The following is a 26,969-nucleotide window of genomic DNA, read 5'->3' as shown; positions in this document are numbered from 1 at the left end:
TATCCCATTCATTGAAACGACTTGGATCAATGGATATTGGTAGTGTTTGGAATAAATATAATATTCTTGGCAAGATGTTCATTTTAATAGATTCAACTCGTGAGTGTAAAGAAAGAAAGGGGATCATGTTCCATCGCCTAATATCACCCACTATTCTCCTTTGTAGAGAACCAAAATTCTCCTCAGATAGTTTAGTTAAATCCTTGGGAATAATAACTCCTAGATATTTCAATGATTGTGCTTGCCAATTCATTGGATATTGAACAACCATGTGAGCTGGGGGGTTGTAGTTATAGCTGAGAATTTGAGTTTTAGACATATTAATTTTATATCCAGAGAGTTTCCCAAATTTTTGACACAGATTCATCAGCGAAGGCAAGGAGTTAGTGGGCTGATCTAAATAGATCGATATGTCATCCGCATAACAAGCGAGCTTGTGTTCCTGTCCTGCAATAGTGATCCCCTTAATGTCTTTATTTTGTCTAATTGATTGTGCCAAGGGTTCTAAGTACAATGCAAACAGGAGCGGGGACCAAGCACAGCCTTGTTTATTTCCTCTCTGCAGAACGAAGCTATTTGAGAGAGAACCATTAACTTTAATTCTTGCGGTGGGGTTAGTGTATAGTGCCCTCACCGTATCAACAATTCCCTTATGTAAGCCGAATTTATCCAGGACTTTATATAGAAAGTCCCAATTTACAGAATCAAAGGCTTTTTCTGCATCAATACTCATAAGCATGGCTGTACTCTTAGATGTCTGTATCTGATGTATTACATGAAGAGTTCTACGTATATTATCCTGGGTCTGTCGTCGTCTTATAAACCCCGTTTGATCATTGCTAATTAAGTCAGGTAAAAATTCTTCCATTCTCCTGGCCATTATCGAAGTAAACAATCTATAATCTATGTTAAGGACAGAAATAGGTCTATATGAGCCACACTCCATTTTGTCTTTCCCTTCTTTCAGAATAGCCGAAATAATTGCCTCCTTCCAACTCGGTGGAATTTGCGCTGTTTTTAACACACAGTTAAAAGTAGTAAGTAGTGTAGGGATCAAGTCCTGTTTGAATTCCCGATACCACTCCGCGGTGTAACCATCGGAGCCTGGTGACTTATTTGATTTCAGCCTATTGATGGCATTCATAAGTTCAGCTTCCGTCACCTCCGCTATCATCGTTTTATTTTGTTCCTCGTTAAAGCTTGGTAGGCATAAAGAGTTCAGGAAGTTGTCCATTTCGTGTTCAGCCCCCCCTGGGACTCCCGCATATAATGTTTTATAAAATGACTCAAAGGCGTTTTGTATCTTGCAAGGATGAGTCATTATATTCCCCGTCTCTGGGTGTTTGATTTTAGTTACAGTATATCTTCTACAGTATATCTTCTTCTTAAGTTTCCATGCTAAAATTTTCATTGATTGCGATCCTCCATCATAATGTTTCTGTTTCAAATATAACAATTTTCTCTTTATCGTCTGTATACTCTGCGTATTTATTTCATTTCTAATCATTGTTAGTTTCTGCAAGGTGCCCGCTGAAGGCTTATGTTTGTGCTCACTTTCTAATTGTTTTTGAATCGCTTGTAAATCTTCCATTTTTTTCTCTCTTGCTTTTTTTTGGAAGGAGGCAAATGCTATAATCTTCCCCCTCATAACAGCTTTTAATGCGTCCCATAGTATCGGGGGTAAAACCTCCCCATTATCATTAATTTCAAGGTAATCTTTGAGCTCTGCCTTTATTACTTTCCTAAATTCTACATCTTTAAGCAGGGATGAATTCAATCTCCAAATTGAAACTTTTGGGTGTACATTCATATCAATCGTTAGGTACAGCGGTGCGTGATCACTTATATCTATCAAGCCCATCTTGCATGTTAAGATTTTATCCCTATCTCTTCCAAACATTAAAAAATAATCTATCCTCGTGTAAAGTGAGTGTGGGGCTGAAAAATGAGAGTAATCCCTCCTTGTAGGAAAGCGATTTCTCCATACATCAATTAAACCCACCTCATCGAACAGTGCTGAGATTCTTTTATATAATGTACTCGATCCCGACTTCTTTCTTTTAGAGCTATCTAGGTCCGGTTGTAGGCGTATATTCAGATCACCGCCGCAAATTAAAGGGCCTTGAGTTTCTGTCACCATTATGTTAACAATGTACTTAAAAAAACTTAGGTCACTTCCTGGTGGGGCGTACACATTCATTAGAGTAACCTGATTACCATCAACTGTTCCCCGTACCAGTATAAATCTCCCATCCTTATCTTTAAGTTCAAATGACTTTTCAAAGTTCAGTGCCCTGGAAATCAAGATTACCACGCCCCGTCTGCGGCCTGATTCATACGCTGAGGAGAACATATTTGTAAAACCCATCCTCCTGAGTTTTTCATGTTCATTATTATTCAAGTGTGTCTCTTGTAAATATACTATCGGCGCTCGATCTTTCTTCATTTTATTCAAGTTTCGACTTCGTTTAATGGGATTCGTGAGCCCATTCACATTAAAAGATATAACCTTAATTCCTCTAGTAGTCATTTATCCGAAATAAAATATCCAGACTTAATTAATTTATCAACTGGTAAACTCCCTTTAACAACCCAAATAATAAACAACCACAATCGTCCAGAATCGGACAAAGAAAAAACAAAACAAGACAAAAAAACAAAAATAATATGTGATTCCAAGGTTGGGGTCAGTCCTAACAGACCCTGGCACGTATATCCCATAGACAGGGGGAAACCTCCCCTGACTGGAGGGCAAGGGCCCCTGCTAGCTCCTTTAAGGTGCATTTCTCCACAGTCTCTCTGCAATCTTAATCATCTAATAAGGGAAAAGTATTTGTTATCTCACCCATTGCGGCCGCACAGTATATCTCCATTAGTCTCCTGTCGTAGAGGGAGAGCACCTTCTAGATAGCTGAAGCTGCTCACTATTGGGACTTTCTCTATGTCCCTCCGAGTCACACCGCTGCGACTTTCCAATCTTCGCCCACGTCAAATTTGACAGCTGTTCCGTTAAGGTCTGCTTCTGGGCAACTTTATCAATCTGAAATCCCCTTGTCCGCATGTCCGCGGTTGCTTCCTCCGCCGTCGCATAAAGCATGGTTCCCTCTTGATAGAAGACCCTTAATTTAGCAGGATAAGGAGTCTGGAACCTTATGTTCTGTTGTTTCAGAGCTCTTTTAGCTTCAGCGTAGCCTTTACGTTTTCGCAGAATAGCTGGTGCATAATCCTGATCGAAATATATTTTCTGACCGTTCAACAGAACAGTCCTCTTGGCCCACGCTTTACGCAAAACTTCTTCCTTGGTGTTGTAACGTGCAAAACAAATCAATATCGAACGTGGAGTTCCCTCTCGGTTCCTCACTGCTCCCGGGGCCCGGTATGATCTCTCAATACCAAGCTCTGTGCCCTGGGGGAGGTCGAGGCATTCCGTCAATACTTTTTCCACAAAAACTGTCATCGAAGACCCCTCCACTCCTTCAGGGACATTATACAGCCTCAGATTCTTTCGCCGGGCCCGGCTTTCCTGATCCACAATTTTGTTTTCTTGCTCGTTGATAATTTTTAACATCTTTAGCATCACCTGTTCCGCGTTTTGGACCCGGTCTTCCAGCTTTGCAATGCGGGTTTCTGCTTCGGTTATCCTGTTATTGGCTCTGACCAAGTCGGATTTAAATTCTTGGAACTCTCTTCGAAAGTCCCGTAATTCTTCCAGTATCATGGTCAAGCCCGAGCCTTCATCCATATTGGCCCTAGTATTGACTTCATGTCGAGATGGCGATGCCGCTGCCATAGGCCCTTCGTTTACACGTTCTTCTGCTGAGCTTTTCTGTTTGTCTCTTTTCCCCATGTTCATTTAACTATTAATCACAATTTTGCTAAATAAAAGATCTGGCTTGTATCAGTCACATTATGACCATTAATCAATGCCCTTGTCACCCAGAATGCATTCATAAATGTGCACTAAATTAAAACTTTTGTGAAGAACACAATTTGCTTTCAAAATTTCAAAAAAGACGTGCATTTTACTAATGCAAGTCAGTTGTTCAGTCAACAGTTATGACAGGCCACAATACTGATGCCACCCAAATTTACAAATGATAACTGTAGATATCAAAACAGACGTTTCCATCTGTGTAAAAGTAGCAGTTGTTTGAGCCTCTTCTGCAGAAAGTTCTCTGCTGTTGCTCACTTCATGCAAGAAATCAAGATGATAGCTGTTGTATAGTGTTTTGACACAATTAATTATCGAGACATGTATTTTATTACAACTTAATTTAACTACATCTATTGTTTCAACTCCTTCTATAAAAACACGCTGAACTGAAGAATGAAGAATGCAGCTTTACGGGGGCACCATTCATCACACTGGCACCTCATATGAGCTCTTGAATATTCATAACTTTTTTCAGCCAAGATGTTTGAAAAGCTTTTTAAGGTAAGTGGCACCAATTTCAATTTTTATTAGATTCCAAGAAGAGGACTTCCAAAAAGTGTTCAGTGCAGCCACTGTCTGTCTTCTTATGGTACAGAGTTTTGATTTGTTTTTGCAGTTCTCCTGTTCCCAAGGAGTGCACCAGAGCATAGCCCCCTTTCCAAAGGGAAACACGTATGCAGACACTTTTGCAAGACCATAAATTAGGCCTGACTCATACTGTTCACAGCAAACATGATCAATTGAATAGAGAAACGATTACCAAACATAACTCACTCAAAGTTTGATACAAGTCTACATAATGAAATAAAGAACAGTCCAGCAGCAAATACATATTGGTTACATTTGCTATTCCTTGGATTGTGACTGTTTGTAAATGGATTTTACTCTTGTGAACAAATATCAAGAATTGAGAGTTTGAATAAATGGCCAAGGAAAAAGAGGTCATTTCCTTCCTTCATAATGTCAGAACCTCTGTAAACATTCTGTTTAACTTAATTTTAACCTCTTAATGTGAAATATGGAAACCATGTGCTTATTAATTTAAAAAAATGTCTAATTTAGGTAATTAGTAGGGGTGCAACGATACACAAAATTCACGGTTCAGTTCGGTTCGATACTTTGGTGTCACGGTTCGATATTTTTTCGATACAAAAAAAATGTTCATGCCTTTTTAATTTGTCATTTATTAAAATTATAAATATATATTTTAACTCAAAAGTACAGTTTTTAAATTTAACCCTAACCCTTGTGCGCGTTTTTTATTTTGACAGCGAATGCGCACCTGCGGACCACTTATGTGCAGCCCTGGTTATTTAGCTCGTCATATTGCAGCCACAGAAATTCTTTTGTCCATGAAACCATAAAGCTGCACTTTCTTTTTGCCTTATAGTCTGATTTGTTATAACTTCTCCGTTTTGTGGTAAGCTTTTCTTTGGCTGTCACTTCTTCACCCCGACCTGTCTTATTTGGCTCAGCAGAACTAAAATATATATCCTGCTGCTTTTACACACGGACTCACACAATGCTCAGCGATGCTCTGCGCGATCAACCTCTCACATGTTTAAGCTTGCTGCGGGAGATTTCACTTGTCATGTTTGCATAGTAAGCTAACGATTAATAAGACGATGTCAGAGGAATTGGTGCACAAATTATCATCACTCACAGATCAGTGCTGTCATTGCAAAGTGAAAGCAAAAAAACAAGCACAAATTCAAACGCGATTTCAATATGTCACATATTGACAGTGGCTCACCGATGCCAATGACATAATTACCCAGCTACATTTCTGAAAGAATGCAAAAGCATTGACATATATTTTTCCTTCCTACAATAGCCCGACGGGCAGGGAAGAGATAGATTTTGGTAGCCCGACTGAAAAAATCGCTAGCCCCAGGACGTCGGGCTAGCGATTTTGCGAGCCCTGTATCTGATTGAGGAATCACTCATCTTTGGAAAAGAGAGTTTATTACAGAGAAATGTCTCTTTCCAAAATAAAAGCTATACTATCCGCTTCTTCTGGGCTATATTCTCAGCAGCATAAGGAGAATCACGTGCTAACAGCTGTCTAAATGACTCGGCTAAAGTTAGTAGCATGCTTGTTGTTTTTGTCTTTGCACTAGGATGATGTCGGCGTAAATGTGCAGTCATATTCGTTGTGTTCCCACTAGTGCTTTCAGGTTAATCTCGTTGAAATGACCTTAACGCCACAACACGGCAAATCTCCGTTAACGAGCTACCGCCGATCGCCCCGTGCATGGGGCTAGACGGCCAACACGTTAACGAGCTAACTGCGCTAACACACTAGTTCCCACCCATGTAATTAAGCATTGCGTGGCACATCCAACATACTGTTTTACTTTAGTCCATGACTCGCTTACCTTCAGGGTCATACGCCACATGAAAACCAAAATAATTCCAAACGCCAGATCTGAATGAGGGTGGGGGAGGTCCATCTTGCAAGGAGAGCTTAACTTCTGTCTCGCTAGCTTGCCCTGCGCTCTTCCTCCTGACTATGCTGTCTGTGTTGAGCGCTCAGTGGATCTGCGCTCGACAGTGCAGCCTAGGCGGAGTAGTCGAACTCAGATTCACTGAGCGCTCAACACAGACAGCATCATCAGAAGGAAAGTTGATAAAATAAATTACAAATTTTGTATTGTTCGATACATATGCGTACCGAACCGAAAGCACTGTATCGAACGGTTCAATATCGATACGAATATCGTTGCACCCCTAGTAATTAGCCTGCTCAACGTGTGTGTGTGTGTGTGTGTGTGTGTGTGTGTGTGTGTGTGTGTGTGTGTGTGTGTGAGAGAGAGAGAGGGAGAGAGAGAGAGAGAGAGAGAGAGAGAGAAACTGGTGTTAACCTGGCAAGCAGATGGGCGCCTGCACAGCACCCTGACTCAGGCCTGAACACCTGATCATCTGGGAGTGTGTATGCCAGTGACCATCTGACAGCTCCCACAACTGCACGAACTCACCTCACCACCACCATCACTAGAACACTACGCTTTACATGTGAATGTAACAAATGCAGTGTAATCAAGCCGGTGGAATTAATTATTAGGATGATGTGTGAATGCATATATTCGATAATCAGGGACTAACTAGGGGAACGAAGAAGGGCGAGAGCTGGACCACTTCAAAGCTAGAGGGGAGATTAAATTCATGTTTTAGGCAGCACTGTCTCTGTTCACTACATATCACAAGGTCAAGATATCCTCCTTTAGGTCTTTTTGTACAATTTATTTTAATTTTGCTGATTGCACTCTATGCATGTGGATTTGCTGTTCAGATGAGGTCAGTGGTCTTGTGAGTAAACTGGTATCACTCTACGTCATGATTTGGGGTTTCTCTGTCACTCATTATGGAAGTGTGAACATTAGTGCAAAAGCATGTCTTGGAAAAGTCCTACCTGGTCTTTTTTCAAGTAATCAATAGAAACAAAAAACAGGGCTGAAATGCAATGCTCTGTCAGAAATAGAACATACATCACCAATAATATAGATATATTTTGTCATATATCTATATTATGGCTAAAGCACTTCTGGATGGATGCAAACTGCATTTCGTTGCCTTGTACTTGTGACATGTGCAATGGCATTAAAGTGGAATTCTATTCTATTCTATTCTTATAAATATTCAGATTTTCTACCATAACATTTTGTTGCAGATTGGAGATGGTCCTGGGCTTGGTTGATTTGAAAGCTCCTTATTCTGGTGTTTATTGCATATAGGGTGTTTTACATGTTTTAGTCTGTAATTTTTTTTTATCCATATTAGAATGAAAATGATCCAGCTGATCACAGCAGATCACAACAGAGTGACTGAGAGATTCTCAGCACACACTGAGCAAGCTGACATTACAGCTGATAGAGGGGTTGAATGTGGAAGCCTCATTCACTGTGGATTGAATGAGGGTTAATATATAAGATCACTTTCCAATGCGTGAACTACGACAGTGAGGTTATTTAATTACATATAACACTGCATTTAGTTGATTGCTTCTCCTTGAAAGCTCTTTCTATAGCACATTAGAGAATGACTGGCACCCAGCTGTATCACCCACTGTGACTCATTCACCAGTGTTTTCCCCCACAGACTCAGGTCACGTGTCACCCTTTGTCCTGTTTCCTAGAGAAGTGGCAATGAAACAACAGCTGCTAAGCGACAATGATGTGTCTGGTTCCTCTCAGAAAAGCATCTTGCTGTTTAGCACAGAACGACTGACGACAAGCACTCAGTGGCGACCCACACCAGCGTAAAGCTTAGGCTAACAGCTTACTTTTACGACTAATGCCCCTCCAAATATGGCAAATGCACGAATAAAACAATGGAATAACTGTAGTTTGCTGTGACTTTCACATTATATCATATGCCTGTGAAAGTTAAGGTATTAAGGTATTAAGTTACAGTGTGTAAAGTAACACAGGTAGATGCCAGTAGATTACAGATTACAGTCAACTGAGATCTGTTTTCTTACTCCTCCCAATTCAAGTGCATAGCCCTAGCTCCGCCTGCTGCTGTAGGACGAACAACTCTGGCTTTGATTCATCTGGAGTGACTGTAGGATGACTCTATGTTTACGTTTCTTTGAATTGGATCTAAAATTGCTAGACTGGAACACTCAGTGAATAAACGATCACACAATAGATACAACATGAGAATCTAATCAACAAACTGTGATTTTTTTTTAGACACTCCAGCCTAACATTAGCTGACATAATGTGATTTTATAACCAGCTATTGTTGTTATTTAACTTATTAGACAGGAGGGTCCCGTGTTTAATCTGCTAATATGAAATGACCATATCAGGAATAAATAAGCAGGCTTATGCAGGTTTTCATGTGTTAAGAGCCCTGACTTCAGACCAGGTGAAGAGGAATAGGACGACGTTTTATCCAGATGCTGGTTGCATGGCTGCTTTCCTTCATGTTTTTGCTTTTAGTTTTATTTATTTATTTATTTTTATTAAAAATTTAAATTTAAATAACCACAAAAAATGACAGACTGTACCATTAAGGATTTTGTGCATTTTCCATTTCCGGGAGATGAAAATGTTAAATCAATGCCTCTAGCCCTTTTAACTTACAATAAGAAGTGTGAAGCGGTGGGAATGAGAATCAGCACCTCCAAATCTGAGGCCGTGGTCCTCAGCCGGAAAAAGGTGGAGTGCCCACTCCAGGTCAGACACGAGTTCCTACACCAAGTAGAGGAGTTTAAGTATCTCGGGGTGACGGGAGAAGTGCGGGAGTGGGAGATCGACAGACAAATTGGTGCTGCAGCTGCAGTGACGCGGATGCTGTACTGGTCCATAATGGTGAAGAGAGAGCTGAGTGTAAAAGCGAAGCTCTCAATTTACTGGTTGATCTATGTCCCTACCCTCACCTATGGTCACAAGCTGTGGGTAGTGATCGAAAGAACCAGATCACGGATACAAGCAGCGGAAATCAGCTTCCTCTGAAGGGTGGCTGTCCTCTCCCTTAGAGATAGGGTGAGAAGTTCAGCCATCCAGGAGGGGCTCAGAGTAGAGCCCTGATCCTCCACATCGAAAGGAGCCAGTTGAGGTGGTTCGAGTATCTGGGCGAAGTGTTCCGGGCATGTCCCACCGGGAGGAGGTTCCAAGGCCGACCCAGGACACACTGGAGAGATTATATCTATCGGAATGTGTTGGTGTTCCCCCAGACAACCTGGAGGAGGTGGCTGGGGAGAGGGAGGTAGGCTTCTCTGCTTAGGCTGGCTCCCCCGCGACCCGGCCCCGGATAAGTGGAAGAAGATGAATGGATGGATGGTTTAAACAGCATACGGTTTGTGTAGGGGATGGAAATCGGCCAAGGTACATTATGAAATGCTAGGATAGATCTTGTTGAATTCAGCTGTGTAAGTGTACAAAGAGCAGTAAAGCTCAGAGCAGCAGCACATGTCAGCTGATCAGAGCACAAAAATCTGCGGGTGCTCACAACAGAAATTATTTAGCCCCTACAATCGATGTTATGCTTTCCCAACCTGCCAAATCTCACTTGAGTAAAGAAGGTGTTTCAGTACTTCAACTTTTACCAGAGAATTTTGCACAAAGTATTTCTTAAAGGTTTCCGTACTTCTACTTAAGTAAAGTACATCTATACCTTCGCCACCTCTGGTGTACAGTACCTCTGCTTGGAGGCATAATGAAATTGTAGTATGATTAAAAAACGTTTTCTAAATTAGATAATTTAATTAAATGTAACTAAGTCTGCTGGTCACATGGACAAAGTATAGACAGACTGTGACAGAAAGCTTGGTAACAGTGAAATGAAAAAACTCGATTTTAACAGGAAGAAACACAGTGGAAGAAAGTCATAGATTAATGACTAAAGATTAAATGTAGAGTGGTGTCTAAGCACCTAGTGACTGAAAATGGTGCTTTTAAAACCTTCCAGAATGCTTACCTTGGTAATCAGGAAATTGAAAAGCTTCTAATGTGTTAAATGTTGCAAAAGACTTTATCGTTCACCCAGCAATTGGCAAATCTGCCTAAACCTAACCAAACAGCAACAACCCAAGTGACTGAATAACAGTCCCAGATCTGTAATTTTTTTGACATTTTATATCAGAAACAGAATCAGAGTGAGCCGGTGTGTACCTGGACGCCCATCCCCGGACACAAAGAACCACCAACGCACCGATGTCTGAGGGGGTCCGCCACTGGCAGGGGAAGTGGTGGTAGGGGGAGATAGGCCTCCAAACCTTATATATATATATATATATATATATATATATATATTAGGGGTGCAACGATATTCGTATCGATATTGAACCGTTCGATACAGTGCTTTCGGTTCGGTACGCATATGTATCGAACAATACAACATTTGTAATTTATTTGATCAACTTTCCTTCTGACGATGCTGTCTGTGTTGAGCGCTCAGTGAATCTGCGTTCGACTACTCCGCCTAGGCTGCACTGTCGAGCGCAGATCCACTGAGCGCTCAACACAGACAGCATAGTCAGGAGGAAGAGCGCAGGGCAAGCTAGCGAGACAGAAGTTAAGCTCTCCTTGCAAGATGGACCTCCCCCACCCTCATTCAGATCTGGCGTTTGGAATTATTTTGGTTTTCATGTGACGTATGACCCTGAAGGTAAGCGAGTCATGGACTAAAGTAAAACAGTATGTTGGATGTGCCATGCAATGCTCAATTACATGGGTGGGAACTAGTGTGTTAGCGCAGTTAGCTCGTTAACGTGTTGGCCGTCTAGCCCCATGCACGGGGCGATCGGCGGTAGCTCGTTAACGGAGATTTGCCGTGTTGTGGCGTTAAGGTCATTTCAACGAGATTAACCTGAAAGCACTAGTGGGAACACAACGAATATGACTGCACATTTACGCCGACATCATCCTAGTGCAAAGACAAAAACAACAAGCATGCTACTAACTTTAGCCGAGTCATTTAGACAGCTGTTAGCACGTGATTCTCCTTATGCTGCTGAGAATATAGCCCAGAAGAAGCGGATAGTATAGCTTTTATTTTGGAAAGAGACATTTCTCTGTAATAAACTCTCTTTTCCAAAGATGAGTGATTCCTCAATCAGATACAGGGCTTGCAAAATCGCTAGCCCGACGTCCCGGAGCTAGCAATCTTTCCAGTCGGGCTACAAAAATCTCTCTTCCCTGCCCGTCGGGCTGTTGTAGGAAAAATATATGTCAATGCTTTTGCATTCTTTCAGAAATGTAGCTGGGTAATTATGTCATTGGCATCGGTGAGCCACTGTCAATATGTGACATATTGAAATCGCGTTTGAATTTGCGCTTGTTTTTTTGCTTTCACTTTGCAATGACAGCACTGATCTGTGAGTGATGATAATTTGTGCACCAATTCCTCTGACATCGTCTTATTAATCGTTAGCTTACTATGCAAACATGACAAGTGAAATCTCCCGCAGCAAGCTTAAACATGTGAGAGGTTGATCGCGCAGAGAATCGCTGAGCTTATGTGAGTCCGTGTGTAAAAGTAGCAGGATATATATTTTAGTTCTGCTGAGCCAAATAAGACAGGTCGGGGTGAAGAAGTGACAGCCAAAGAAAAGCTTACCACAAAACGGAGAAGTTATGACAAATCAGACTATAAGGCAAAAAGAAAGTGCAGCTTTATGGTTTCATGGACAAAAGAATTTCTGTGGCTGCAATATGACAAGCTAAATAACCAGGGCTGCACATAAGTGGTCCGCAGGTGCGCATTCGCTGTCAAAATAAAAAACGCGCACAAGGGTTAGGGTTAAATTTAAAAACTGTACTTTTGAGTTAAAATATATATTTATAATTTTAATAAATGACAAATTAAAAAGGCATGAACATTTTTTTGTATCGAAAAAATATCGAACCGTGACACCAAAGTATCGAACCGAACCGAACCGTGAATTTTGTGTATCGTTGCACCCCTAATATATTAGGGGTGCAACGATCACATATTGACAGTGGCTCACCGATGCCAATGACATAATTACCCAGCTACATTTCTGAAAGAATGCAAAAGCATTGACATATATTTTTCCTACAATAGCCCGACGGGCAGGGCAGAGAGATTTTTGTAGCCCGACTGGAAAGATCGCTAGCTCCGGGACGTCGGGCTAGCGATTTTGCAAGCCCTGTATCTGATTGCGGAATCACTCATCTTTGGAAAAGAGAGTTTATTACAGAGAAATGTCTCTTTCCAAAATAAAAGCTATACTATCCGCTTCTTCTGGGCTATATTCTCAGCAGCATAAGGAGAATCACGTGCTAACAGCTGTCTAAATGACTCGGCTAAAGTTAGTAGCATGCTTGTTGTTTTTGTCTTTGCACTAGGATGATGTCGGCGTAAATGTGCAGTCATATTCGTTGTGTTCCCACTAGTGCTTTCAGGTTAATCTCGTTGAAATGACCTTAACGCCACAACACGGCAAATCTCCGTTAACGAGCTACCGCCGATCGCCCCGTGCATGGGGCTAGACGGCCAACACGTTAACGAGCTAACTGCGCTAACACACTAGTTCACACCAATGTAATTAAGCATTGCATGGCACATCCAACATACTGTTTTACTTTAGTCCATGACTCGCTTACCTTCAGGGTCATACGTCACATGAAAACCAAAATAATTCCAAACGCCAGATCTGAATGAGGGTGGGGGAGGTCCATCTTGCAAGGAGAGCTTAACTTCTGTCTCGCTAGCTTGCCCTGCGCTCTTCCTCCTGACTATGCTGTCTGTGTTGAGCGCTCAGTGGATCTGCGCTCGACAGTGCAGCCTAGGCGGAGTAGTCGAACACAGATTCACAGAGCGCTCAACACAGACAGCATCGTCAGAAGGAAAGTTGATAAAATAAATTACAAATGTTGTATTGTTCGATACATATGCGTACCGAACCGAAAGCACTGTATCGAACGGTTCAATATCGATACGAATATCGTTGCACCCCTAATATATATATATATATATATATATATATATATATATATATATATATATATATATATATAAGTCACTCATTAATAAATAGCTGAAAAAGAAACATGTGTAGTTGTAGCAGCAAACAGTGTGTTAAGTGGATGCGTTGTACAGGGAGCCTCAGGCAGGAAATATTTCCTGTGTCGTTCAGTGGTGCATCATGGGTAATCTCAGTCTCTCACTAAACGTGCTCCTGTGACTGACCAGCATGTCATGGAGTGGGTGGGAGGTGTTATCCAACATTGTCTTTATCTTGGACAGCATCCGCCTCTCCGACACCACCTTGAGGGAGTCCAGCTCCATCCCCACAACATTGCTGGCCTTACAGATCAGTTTATTAAGTCTGTTGGCATCTGCGACCCTCAGCCTGCTCCCCCAGCATGCAACAGCATAGAGGATCGCACTGGCCACAACAGACTCATAGAAAATCCTCAGCATTTTCTGGCAGATGTTGAAGGACCTCAGTCGCCTCAAAAAATAGAGACGACTCTGGCCCTTCCTGTAAAGTGCTGTGGTGTTTTTAGCCCAGTCCAGTTTATTGTCAATGTGTACTCCAAGGTATTTATAGTCCTCCACAATGTCAACACTGACCCCCTGAATTGAAACAGGGGTCAAGTGTTTCCTGGTCTTCCTGAAGTCCACGATCAGTTCCTTGGTCTTTGCCACGTTGAGCTGCAGATGATTCTGCTCACACCACGTGACAAAGGAGTCGACCACAGCCCGGTACTCTGTCTCATCATCCCTGCTGATGCATCCAACCACCGCAGAGTCATCAGAAAACTTCTGAAGATGGCAGGTCTCTGTGAAGTCTGTGGTGTAGAGGGTGAAGAGGAAGGGGGAGAGGACAGTTCCCTGTGGTGCCCCTGTGTTGCTGATCACCTTGTCAGACACACACTGTGGGAGACGTACATATTGTGGTCTTCCTGTCAGGTAATCAACAATCCAGGACACCAGAGAAGCATCCACCTGCATCGCTGCTAACTTATCACCCAGGAGGGTCGGCCTGATGGTGTTGAAAGCACTAGAAAAGTCAAAAAACATGACCCTCACAGTGCTCGCCGGCTGGTCCAGATGGGTGTAGACACGACTGAGCAGGTAGAGGATGGCGTCCTCAGTTCCAAGACGAGCCTGATAAGCGAAATGGAGGGGATCCAGATGTGGTCTTACTATGGGTCGCAGCTGGTCCAGGATGAGCCTTTCCAGGGTCTTCATGATGTGGGAGAGGTCAGTGCCATGGGCCTGTAATCCTGGGGGCCACTGGGACGTGGCGTCTTTGGTATTTGTTCACCACACACCAGTATTCATAATCTACGCATACACTGGAGGTATTGTCACCCCTCGTGTATTTAAAAAAATACTCAAAAAAGAAAAGAATGTTCTGAGGAGGAGAGTTGATTATGTGAGCTGAGTGCTTCTTTTACCATACCCATGGGGGTGTTCTCCTATAAAATATGGCCATACTTAAGATAACTGAGAAATTTCAAACAGACCAAAGACACCATTTGAAGAACCATGTTCTAAAGCTTTAGTACACAGTGCAAATGTTCAGGTGAACAACAATAATTCCTCTTTATTTGCTCATGTCATCAGGATGAGTAGTATGAATCTGATCAATTTTCATCCATCTGTGGCTTAATCAAAATAATCAAAATAGTGAATCATTATTTTCAATTTACCATTTTTTTTTCTTCAAAACCTTCCATTTGGACAATGACGACACAAGCCTGTGGAAAAGTAATAATGTTTAATTCAAATAAAACCATGCAACAGGTCACCATAACCCTGATTAGATTCAACCCGTTATAAAATAAACATCCAAGTACATTGTGTTCAGTGGGTGATCACTGAATGAGAGCAGACAACTCCATGGAATGTACACAGGTCAGCCCAGAAAGTGAACAACCCAAAACGGGAGGGAAAAACAAAACAATCACAGCTGCTCCTGTTCCACGGTACAGTGACGATCCCGGAAAAGTGCCAAACACGGAAAGCACAAGGACCCGAAGCACCCCACCCACAGCGTCGACCCCCCCGCCCCACCCTTCCTTTCCCTCATCCCACGGGCTGCTAATAATTAATTACCATCACAAAGCACTATGGCACACAGAAGACAAGCCTGAGAACACGAGTGATGAGCCAGCAGTACCCTGCTGATAGATACGAATGTCTAGTAGCAGTTTAATTGTGTGTACCAGATATACACTTGTTTAAGGAAGGCCCCTCAAATTCACATCATCGGGATATCGCAGAAGCAAAGGGTAGATTTTTATTTCTATTTCAGGGAAATCTTTCAAGTATTGAGGCATCCCAAAAATGAAGAGCGCTATTATAGCTGGGGTTACAGAAGTGGTTTGTTTTTTCATTCAATCCATTATAGACATTTTGAACATGATTTGCCGCTGTTGCTGCTTTTCTTTTCCAACATTTACTCAATGCACTGACACTGACGGTGTGTTAAATCACAGTGAACAGCAGCAGCAAGACATGCTCACTGTCGTTGTAGTCCTTTGTTTTGTCACAGCATCATAGCTGTAAAGTCATTCGTGGATTACATTTCTCTAATCTTGACACTGGAATGATAAGCTACCAACAGTAAGAAGGAACCTTGAAAATATTCGTTGGAACTAAAGTACTTTGAATGGAAAAGTGGCTCAAGATACCCATACATCAGGGACTAACTGTCACCACATGTGAAAAGCCCAGAAAACACACATAATTGGTACACTCAAGTCATTTTACAATCTGGATGTAGAACACAAAGATCATAAAAAATAACATTATAGTAAGATGTACAGTATTCTTGTTTTGCATTGTCTGGTCTGCACTGTGAACCTCAAAGAATGATTGGGCACCAGGTCAGGAATCTGGGTTCACCTGCACATCCCTCTCTCCGTCCAATGGAAGGCTCCCGAAGGAGGAAGTGGGAGCAGAGAGTCTTGTGTAGTATGCATGCATGCACGTGTGTGTGTGTGTGTGTGTGTGTGTGTGTGTGTGTCAGAGAGTAATGAATAGCAGCAGGAACTTCAGTTGTTGTACACCTGGCCCTCAGGTGGTTGGGAGAGCCTGTTGTTTTCTTTCATCATCATGTGCTGTCTGAGCTCCTGCAGCACTGCCCGGATGTTGTAGGAATTCTTCCACCGGGACAGTGATGACACAGCCTTTAGGTCGACCTGAAGGGAAATGAGCAGAAGGATGGTGGAGGTGCTTTTTATTAAGTAACCAATGACCCTTGGTTCAATCTACATAGAAAAGACAATTATAGACAGAAACTGGTGTCACGACCGAATGCTTGATCCCATGTGGTGTTTCAGAGTGGACAACACATCTTACCTAGACTCAGTCTCCCTCTTCCCTCCTTGAATTTAATTAGTACCAAAATCTTGTAACACCCATTTGAAAGCTTTTGGGTGTAAGAACTTTCCTTCCAGAAACCCTGCGTACACACTGAGCAGATGCCACTGTTTGCTCCAGTTGGCCTCCGCTAAGCTATTGCTGGTCACTCCCTTTACTTTGGTCTGAACTCGACTCTTCTCCATAGACTGCAAATTGTTCAGAATGCGGCCGCTCATCTCCTTACTGGTAGTGGACGCCGTGTCTCTATCACTCCTGTCCTTGCCAACCTGCATTGGCTTCCCATTAAGTATCGCATTCAATTCAAAATCCTGTTGCTCACCTTCTGAATTATTAATAATATAGCTCCAAGCTACCTCATTGAGCTACTTAGATTATACACCCCTGCTAGAGTACTAAGATCATCTTCCCAGTCACTTTTGGTACAGCCGAGATCCCGGCTGAAGACTAGAGGTGACCGAGCGTTTGCCTTGGCTGCACCTGATCTATGGAATAACCTCCCCATCGCTGTCCGCGAGTCTGATTCCATTCAATCCTTCAAATCGCAGTTAAAAAACCCACCTATTTAGCCTCGCCTTTTCTACCAGTTAATGATTGTTTGTTAGTTAAATGCTTATTTCTATCTTCGGTCTATTCTTAACTACTTTTAATCTTTTTTTTTTTTTTTTAATGTTTGACTGTCTTATCCTTTACATATATTGTTCTTTTATGCTTTTATATGCATTTCTTTTGCTTCTGTGTTTTTAATGCCATTTAACCTGCTACCATGTTGGTACTTTGACATAGCCTTCATCCTCCCCTGTTACTTCATCTTACCCTCTTGCATGTTAAGCACTTTGGTACACCACTGGTTTTTAAATGTGCTATATAAATAACGTCTGTTGTTGTTGTCATAGACAAACGTGTAGTCTATTACGTGTCACGTCCAAATCCCAGTTTCAGACTGAGGATTCATCAAGCCTGCATCTGCAAAAAGTTCATTTATAAACATTCATAATTTTTCCCCCATCATAATTTTTATTATTTTTTTAATACCAGGTAAATAGCTGCAAATAACTGTTGTTTGCAAAACGTGTGCACAGGTTTTTAAAATTTACTATTTACATTTGGATTTCAAGTTATAAAAATGATTCGTTAAACATGTTTGTGGTTGTTACAGTAAAAAATAAAACTTTTTTCCTACCTGGATTTTATGTTTTTTGTCTGATTTTAGATTGATCAATTGTGTCAATGCAGTATGTCAAAATGACAACATAAGTGTAAATTCAGACGTGAGGTTGTGCTGAAAAGAATGATACCAAACAGGGCAAAGTGAACAGTTTTAAAGGTGGAATATAGAGGTAAAATCAAAAGAACTCAAAAACTGCCAATTATACCCTGGACCGCAGAGTCCAGAGTCAAATGAGATACAAATGCAAGTTTTCCAACTTTTTCCCCTGAAATTCCTCGAGTTCCATCTGCTCAAACTAAACAGCGAGTGAGTTTTTGAGTTCTCTGTAGAGACACAGGAGCCCTTCTAAAAAGCTAAAAGTCATGCTAGCTTTATAATGAAAGACAGAATAAGCACCTTTGTGCAACAGAATTCAACATGATAATTATTTTATTTCACTGGAAGTGAAATATTTTATTGAACTGCATAACCGCGCAGCACAAAAGCAGAAAACTGTTGAGTCTACCTACTTCCTACTACTCCTGAGACTCGAGCCATATGTTATACCTACAGCAGCAGCAGCTACAACCAGGAGCAGACTATTTGTTGGTTAATTATGTTTTTACTGCACAAGTCATTTACAGTTCAGAATCCTACCAAGAAAAACGTGTGAGTGAATATTATAACTCAGTCAAGAATATCTGCAGGGATACTTACCAGACCGTTTGAGCTGTTCACACCACTTAGGTTTATCTTGTTCACAAAGCGGACATGAGGAGGATGCTCAGGGTATTTGGATCCACAGTCTATTTTCAGACTGTAGATCCTGCCTTCATAGACAGTCTGCAATGAAAAGAACAGAAGACTGGTTAGCTCAAAGAATCAAAGTCTAACAAACTCTAATAAGCTCTACTGTCACCAGTTCTCTGGAATTAACAACTGCTGACATTAGAGCCCATTTAACTTTTTATTCTCTTTCTGAACCGTGAGACTACTGTGAGAAGAAGAAAAAAAACATATTGCATGCTTTACAAAGCCTGATAAAAGAATTCGGCTCAAAAAATAAACATTTATATTAAATCTGTCACTACAAAGCTTTAGTGAGGACGTGCTGATAAAGGTGCAGAGACATAGATGAAATCAAATAAGGTTCAACGCTGACAGCAGCTCTTTTTAAAGTTTATGTTTGTTTACATTGTCTATAAGCCATCAGCAGTAGAGGTGAAATCGCTGAAAAGAAAAACTTGGCACACAGGAGTCACACTTTACCAACATTTGAATATGCTGTGGTAAACCAGCAAGGCTGCCATAAACAGTGCTGGAAAAAATGCAAGCTAACTAGTTCAGACTTCTCGTTATTGTCAACCACACACATCATCACACCTCTCTGGGGGGCAAAATAAAGCATGGAGGTGCAACCAAAGGCAGCACAAGCCCCTAAAACAAATGCTCATAACAAAAATAAATAAATAAAAATGCGTATTCCAACTTTCAGCACACAGAGTTTCCAAAACCTGAGGCTCAGTTACTCAGGGAACATTCACTGGGTAACTACTGTTTCAGAAATGACTATATGTGGACAAGCAGCTAGAGTGCTAATTCAGCAGCTACAGCTAGCAAACTGCACTCACAGACACACATTTCTGCTAATTAGTGCCATTTAGTAAAATCACATAAAATACTGGAATATCACTCACCAAAACTGAAGCATGGACTTCTATTATTTATCAGACAATTTCTTTAAAATGCTGTAGAAGGCAACAACAACACAAAGTCGAGAGGTTGGACTACAAGAGGTGAATTACTAGACCACGATTAGCTCGAGTTCCCTGTGTCAGGACATCAGTCAATCAAAACAACCACCTCTAATTTATACAGTGGTCAACACTGCTTAACACAGCTATAAACAGGTATGCTGTAAAGATGGCCATTTTGACATAGAAATGTAAGGAGAGTAACACTTTTTAGGCAGCTCCACATTCACCTCTTTTTTTGGACCCAACTCGTTATGTTTGTAAAGCGCACCTGTCCACAGAATCAATGACTTCCATTCCAACCTCTCCACTATCATGGACAACACCGAAAAGCTGTTAAAGGATGTCAGAGACAAGATTATAGAGCTGCACGAGGTTGGACTGGGGAAAAAGACCTTCAAAGGTAAGACGCTTTTGAACATCTAAATAATTGAGAGAAGGCTTGGGAGAAAGTGCTGTAGTCAGATGAAACCAAAATAGAGCTCTCTGGCATCAACTCAACCCACTGTGTTTGGAATAAGTGAGATGCTGAGTATGCTCCAATTGGAAAATCAATGTTTCCTTCCTTGGCTGTATGTCAGTCTCCCTGGGCAACACCGAACATTACCAAACTTCAAATTGTCCCCAATGCATCCACTGGAGTGAGAGTGAGTGTGTGATAGTTAGAAATAAGAGCTACGGGAATGTGTGTGTGAATATGGCTTCTAATAAAATAAAATTAAAAAAAAAAAAAAAAAAAAGGCTCATCCAAGTACCAGCTTTACAGTGCTGTTTCTCTCCACACAGAAACACGGCACTGTAAAGCTGCATGTATGGCTTACAACTTGTTAAGGTTTTCAAAGTTGGCTTTTCTAATATTTGACTTTTTCCTGCCTCACCTTCATGCACATTATATCTTGTTGAATTAATAATCTTCCTGCTGACACAAGGGTGTGACAAACACAGCTTCAACAAATCATATCGGCTCGTGAAATCTCTGCTTGTGAGCAGCACAGCCACATGGTCAAACAGAATCTTTACCGTGTGGTTTGCATTTTATTGTCTTGTGATGTTTAAAAAGAAACCCCCTTTTAGTCAGCTTCCAAGGCAGAAAGCCCAGTGGCCGACTGAAGAAGATCAGTATTACATACTGAAGTGTTAGAGCAGGTGCTTGACGTGGCTCACCTTGGCAGGGCCAATGATCATGCCATTCCAGTGAGTTAGCATCATGTCGTCATCATCTGCAAGGCCCCAGCTCACTGTACCGTCTCCAACTCCCTTCTGACCTTCCTCCAGTTCCTCCAGCAGCCGAAAGCTGCGGGGAACTTTGACGCCTTTACAAACATAGACACACAAAACAAATGACAATTAGGCGACTTCTGTGCCATGACACGACGCAGGATAACCCACTGATTTCTTTTAGAAAGGAAAAAAATAAATTATACTGCTTAGCTTAGTTTCAATCAATCTGGTCAAATTTTTCAACACAACATAACCAGAATGAAGGAGAAACAAAACTACACTGATCTGAATAAAATTAAATGTAATCAAATACAGAAGCTCGACGCGTTGAGTAAACAGAGACAATTGCTTCATTTTGTTTGTAACGCTGTGTTTTCAAGCGCTTCTTCCGGAATGTTGTGTCTCCGGTGACTGAGCTTACAGCTAGCGCCGAGCAAAATACTTATCTAGCTACACATCAAGCTAGCTACGGGCGTCACCTCAACTATTACCACAAAAACGTCATAGTAGACCCTATAAATGCCACCTGGGATGAAAACTTGATTGTTTTCACTAGAGAGACCCCCGATGATTACAAAACGATATAGTGTGGGTGTTGCAGGCGGCAGAGTAACGCTCAGGGACCGTGGGCCAAATTAGCGAGTCCTTTAGCTAACTAACCAGCGTTAGTAACAGCATTTTCTTGCCACCAAAGTCCAGTTACAAACAAAATATCACTACAGCGATACGCTTAGGAACCGTTCATCTACTCTGGTGCTAAATGGGAAGCTGGGCATTTTCGCTCTAACTGCAAATCACGACAATATAGCACGTAAACTGTCGGTTTACCTTGTCCGGCGACTGCCATCTTTGTCACTGCTTTACGGAAGCGCGTACGTATGTTAAATATCGCTTGCGCATGCCCGCCCGAAAAATAATTGAAATGTATTATTATGATTATTATTGTTGTTATTATTGTTATTAATGTTATTATTTTACTCCTTACCTTAAAAAGCATCGACATAAACTAGCTTTCTAACACTGCCTCTTTAATAACTTGTTCACGACAAATATTTTTTAAGAACTAATCGACACTTTTATTTTATTTATTTTTATTTATTTGAAGGCCAGAACACGAGCTGAACTCACATTTGATTTGTCTTGGAACAATATAAATAATATTGGTACAATATCGGAATAGCTCACGCCACCGACACCGGTGTCTAATTCGTATGCGACATCGCCATCTACTGGTACAATATCGCCAATGTAAACTTGCGGAATAGTCTTAAGTTCACATTTTCTTGCCCCAGAACATCTTTAGAGCGGTTAGCACAGGATACCGTTCTTTATGAAAGGAGAGGGGAAAATGTGGTCCTATAATTCATAGCAACGGACCATTTATGAAAATGATCTACACAACTGGCAAAGCTACATGTACACGGTGTTGTAATTTCATTTTCCACTTCAGACCATAATCTGCTAAAATATATTTTAATTTTCAACAACGGGCTGATGGACTATAGTTGAACATCACACAACCATAAATGTATATACACTCTCTAAATCAACATTATGACCTCGATTCATTGATTCACACTGGAACATATCCAGCTGGTAAATATGAAAAATAAAAAGATGCATTTAGTTTTATGGGTTGAGGGGTAGATATGGTTTAATTACTACAAATGATTGTGATGCCAGTGGCAGGGGGATTTACTCACAGTACGATATAATCTATATGCAAAGATCCAGCCGGTCACTTCATACCCAGTAAATTAGTATCTCAAAAAGCAGACCCAAAGAGAGTACATGAGGGAGAGGGTGGTGTAGGCCTACTAACTACAATAAGAAAAAGTAAGTGCATGTGTTTCTGTCTGAAAATAGCAAAACAATTCAGATCCGCGAGAGGAGGGTGAAGGAAAATGTTTTTAATATAAGTGACAAGTTTTCTGATGGAAATCACTTTGCAGTCTGTGTGACGTCATGAGGACTGAGACTCAAATACAGCACATGATTTATCCAGATACAGCTGCACTATTACCAACAAGTCCACCTTATCAACCTGATACCTGACAATGAGTTTTAGGTCAGCACTGAGAAGCAACAACGGGAATCAAATACAACATTGAATAACAAAACTTCAGATATAAATCTCAAAGCCAAGGACCATCACAAAATCTAATCTTGAGTTATTATTTTAACATTTCTAACTTTACTTAAGAAAAAAACAAGTTTACAGTCTGGTACAAAAATAGTTTTGCTTTCCTTCTTCAACTCTGGAATAGTAAGGGTTTGGCCTCATAACTGACAGTTAATGCCAACAGCAATGGCTATAGCCAAGCTCAATGCTAGGCATCACTTCAGTGATTATAATTACTGAGCTGCACCTCTGACTCTTGGTGAGTGAAACTACAGTCAGTCATGTCTGATGAGGACATAGCATTAGCTTTAATGTACTGTGACAGTGTACAATGTACAACACTGTAACATTAAAGTTGTAACTTTAAAGCAGGACTTCACATTCAGCAGCATGGTATGTTGACTATGTGCATCATTTACACATAGTCTGTGATCACACCATCCAAAGGGATTATTACCAATGTTCCGTTTTGCAGTGTTAGTCAGAAAGTGACTGGCTGCTCCCGTACGGGATTAGAACGATGCCACCTTATCCCATAGTCCAGCCAATATATACGCAGCTATTCCACATCGTTGACAGGCTATGACAGCGTCTTTATGCGCCAACACCGGTGTTTTAGCGAGCAAAGCGGCTGATGTGGAGTGAAGCCACGTTAATGACAACGTGTACAACCACTGGAGATGTGAGCAGGACAGACGGAACAATTGACGGAAAAAGTGTGGACTTTATACCAGTTTTTAAATTGTGTTGATCGGCCACGCAAAACCAGAGTTATGATAAAAATATCTGCAATGTTTGGTTTTCTTCCTGAATACTATCGCTGTTTATATTTACTGCGGGAAGAAACGGTAAAAACAGCGTTTTATAAGGAAAACGCTCGAAAGCCTGTGAGCAAAAACAAAACCAAAAAACTCCACCCTTTCCTATTGGTGGAAAAATGTACCATGTGGACCAATCAAAAACTGATATGGCAGCATGGCCTTTAGTTGTTTAGGAAGGGGGGAAGTTTTAGGAGTGACAGCTGTGTTTTGAGATGTGAGAGATTTGCGAGGTTTAGCGCAAATCTTGTGTAGTTAGTGTGTAGTTAGTGTGTAGTGTAGTCAATAGTGTTGTTGTGTGTGTCAGAACAATGAGGCAACTGCTGAGTGTTACAGGTGTTACAGCAGTGATACATCTGCTGCTGTCAGGCCTGCAGGTATCAGGCTGTTGTTCTCCTTCATCTCATAGTGGACAGAAATTATTTTTTGGAGTGAACAAATAATTTGTGTGGCATCAGATTTGATGCAGAACAGCTGATTGTTCTGTAAATAGTTTGAAATGTTTGTTTAATAAAAACGCCTTGGCTGCATTTTTAGGTAAACAGCTGCAAAAAACTTTGTTTGCATAACTCAGTTACTTTTTTGAAGAAGTAACTATATAATTAATTACCCAACATTGGTCATATATATATATATATATATATATATATATATATATATATATATATATATATATATATATATATATATATATATATATATATATATATATATATATATATATATATATATATATATTTATTTATTTTTATTTTTATTTATTTATTTAGTTAACATGCTACACAGGTCATGAACAAGATTTTTTTACATTTTCATTGTAAGTGGGCTAAAGCAGTTAATTAAAAGTAGTCTAACATAAATGTAAATACTGTAATCAGATTATTTTAATAAACCATGTAGCTTGGATGCTGGCGTGACCACAGTGCACATGCCTGCTGTTTCTCACAGTGGTCCAAGGGACCGCTCAGGGAGTTTGTGTGTTCGCTCAGACACGTGAAAAATTAGAGGGAACATTGGTTATTACTTTTTCTGTTTTTTATTCAGTGCTTCACTGAATTTGAATACTTTTTACCAGCAAAATTGCAGTTGTTTAAGTGTTCATGGTTTACATTTCCAGAAAATCGTTGATAATACCATCTTCTTCTTTCTTAAATCGAGTCGAATTTGGTAGAATTGTGGTAAAGCTCAGTTGTTTACTGTAAAGGGTTGTGTACATCTTCATTTTCTTGTAGGCAGGTGCACAAGAGGAATTATCCCTAGGCAGAAAGTAAAGGTGACGTTTTACCCGTTGCAGAAGTAAGGATGGAAACAGTGCATGTTCTTTCATGTAAAAGATTCAAGCCTGTAGGAGTTCACTCTCTCTTTCTCTCTCTCAGCTACTTATATTCTGAATTTTTGTTCCCATCAGTCACAATAGAGATGAGACTGGACAGCGAGTCACATATTTGGGTATGTAGTAATGAACATACTGGGGATGGGGGAAGGTTGTTCTCTGCTCCACGCCTACCCACACCTCCCCCAGTCATGCACTGCCTACCAGCCAGTCTCCCAATCAGTCCTCCATCCCCCATCATAGGCAGCCACCGAGCTCCTCTTTCCTCTCTAAGGACAAGTGGCTTTCAGAGCAGAGCCTGTGTGTGTGTGTGTGTGTGTGTGTGTGTGTGTGTGTGTGTGTGTGTGTGTGTGTGTGTGTGTGAAAGACACAGAGAGAGTAAAACTTGGAGATGAATGGCTCAGTGTTTTTCACACGGATGTGAATGCAATGTGTTGCTCTTGACCGACAGGCGTGCTCATTCACACTCTGCTTTCCCACTTTTCCATCTCATTTCTCTGTCATCCTGTTATGAATACAGGCTTGTGCTCGGAAACCTTCACACAGTCTACACAAATATCTACACAGACCAAAGTGTTAACTTAAAAGGTAACAGCAGTCCAACAATAACACACCGTTTTATGGTGCATTTAAACTAAACACTTCGTGGTCTGCAGGAGTACATTAGGACACGTTCCAACTTGTCTCAGCCCTTTTCTTTTACTTCATTTCTCTGTTGCTGAGGCACTGGCAGAATCCACTTTAGTCAAACAGTTTTCAGGACTTCTTTTTACCAAAGTGTTCTGTGAGTGGAATTTAAGGAAACAGTTGAATAAATTGGTGAGAAAGATAATAAATCATTAGTTTCACTGATTAGTTTCAGTGTGAAAATAGTGTAAATCTCATCCTATAGCCTTAATAACATGAGATCTCAACTAATCAGACCACCTACTTTGGAGCAATGTGTCCACAGCATTTTCTTCCACCGTCATCAGGGAGTACTCAGATCCTTTACTTAATACCAGAAATATAGGAATACTGCTTTACACACAAAAGCCATGGCATTACCAGACCCATAACTACCAGCCAATAGACATCATATCATAGTGGAATTAAAAGCAGCACTACATGAAATGAAATAAAAGAAAGAATATTGAAATATGAAACAGAATAAAAGTTTAAGTCTGAATGAAATTCAATACAGAAACTAGAAGAACAAAAACAATAACTCATGCATAAAAACTGAAAAGTGGAATTAAAAGCTGTGCAAGAGTTATGTTTTTAAAAAGCACAACACAAAGAAGACCTTGTGGTAGAAAACATGTCTTTGGCTGTATGGAGAACAGAGCATCACAGCCCGAAGAGCTTAATCACCCCACAAAAGTCATTTGTAGCCTTCACTAGTGCCATTTCTGACTGAAGCTTAGCCGGTTCAAGCAAAAGCTTTTTAACTAGGAGCAGCCAGCATGGAGTACATGTCCTGCTATAAATTAATCATATTTAAAATTGAACAATGAATTAATGACGAGTCTATCCATGGTCAGTTTAGTTAGAATGGAGTCTGATAGACATGTTGAAAGTTTGGAGGAAGGACTCGTGAAAGTTAGTTTGGAAAGGCTGTCTGTAGTCACTGAAGTTGCTGTGTTGAATGGTACAGTATGGTGGAAGCATTTAGCCCATATAGCTCTGAGGCTATGACAATTACTGGCATGTCAAGCCTTCTCACAGCACAAACTCCAAATGCCAACCTTCCACCAACATTCTACAATACACCAACATTTAATTAAATAAATATATACATACATTTGACCATTTTCATACAATTAAATATTTTAGATGAAATATTCT

General features: G+C 40.8%; 2 protein-coding genes across 5 annotated transcripts in view; both read right to left on the bottom strand.

Moving 5' to 3' along the window:
• Positions 1-26,969, bottom strand: part of LOC309706775 (transcriptional repressor scratch 1-like) — a 409,990-nt gene that overhangs the window by 13,080 nt on the left and 369,941 nt on the right. Inside the window, exon 1 of one of the 4 annotated variants that reach the window (XM_082533608.1) lies at positions 13,012-13,027. The exons of 1 other annotated variant lie outside the window; for it this stretch is intronic. The gene's annotated coding sequence lies outside the window, so the exon portion shown is untranslated. Of the gene's footprint in view, positions 1-6,312; positions 6,329-9,024; positions 9,038-13,011; positions 13,028-26,969 lie in introns of those variants that run through there. 2 more of the 4 variants (XM_082533609.1, XM_082533610.1) reach the window with 2 other exon arrangements.
• ube2v1 (ubiquitin-conjugating enzyme E2 variant 1) lies at positions 15,121-21,793 on the bottom strand. Its single transcript, XM_082533624.1, has 4 exons — positions 21,698-21,793; positions 20,813-20,961; positions 18,612-18,737; positions 15,121-16,563 (listed from the first exon to the last, which is right to left on the bottom strand). Exons 1-4 carry the CDS (start codon positions 21,714-21,716, stop codon positions 16,417-16,419), a joined length of 441 nt encoding a protein of 146 aa, XP_082389750.1. The 5' UTR covers positions 21,717-21,793; the 3' UTR covers positions 15,121-16,416.

This window comes from Aulonocara stuartgranti (assembly GCF_965226115.1).
Source record: "Aulonocara stuartgranti genome assembly, chromosome: 5".
Classification (NCBI taxonomy): Eukaryota; Metazoa; Chordata; class Actinopteri; order Cichliformes; family Cichlidae; genus Aulonocara; species Aulonocara stuartgranti.
This window is presented reverse-complemented; position numbering and strand designations above follow the sequence as displayed.

What these genes read in the sequence shown, in the direction of transcription:
- ube2v1 (XM_082533624.1), bottom strand. An exon ending in TGATCATTGGCCCTGCCAAG is followed by an intron (nt 18,738 to 20,812) that starts GTGAGCCACGTC and finishes TTTTCATTGCAG; the next exon opens with ACTGTCTATGAAGGCAGGAT. An exon ending in TGAACAGCTCAAACGGTCTG is followed by an intron (nt 16,564 to 18,611) that starts GTAAGTATCCCT and finishes ATTTCCCTTCAG; the next exon opens with GTCGACCTAAAGGCTGTGTC.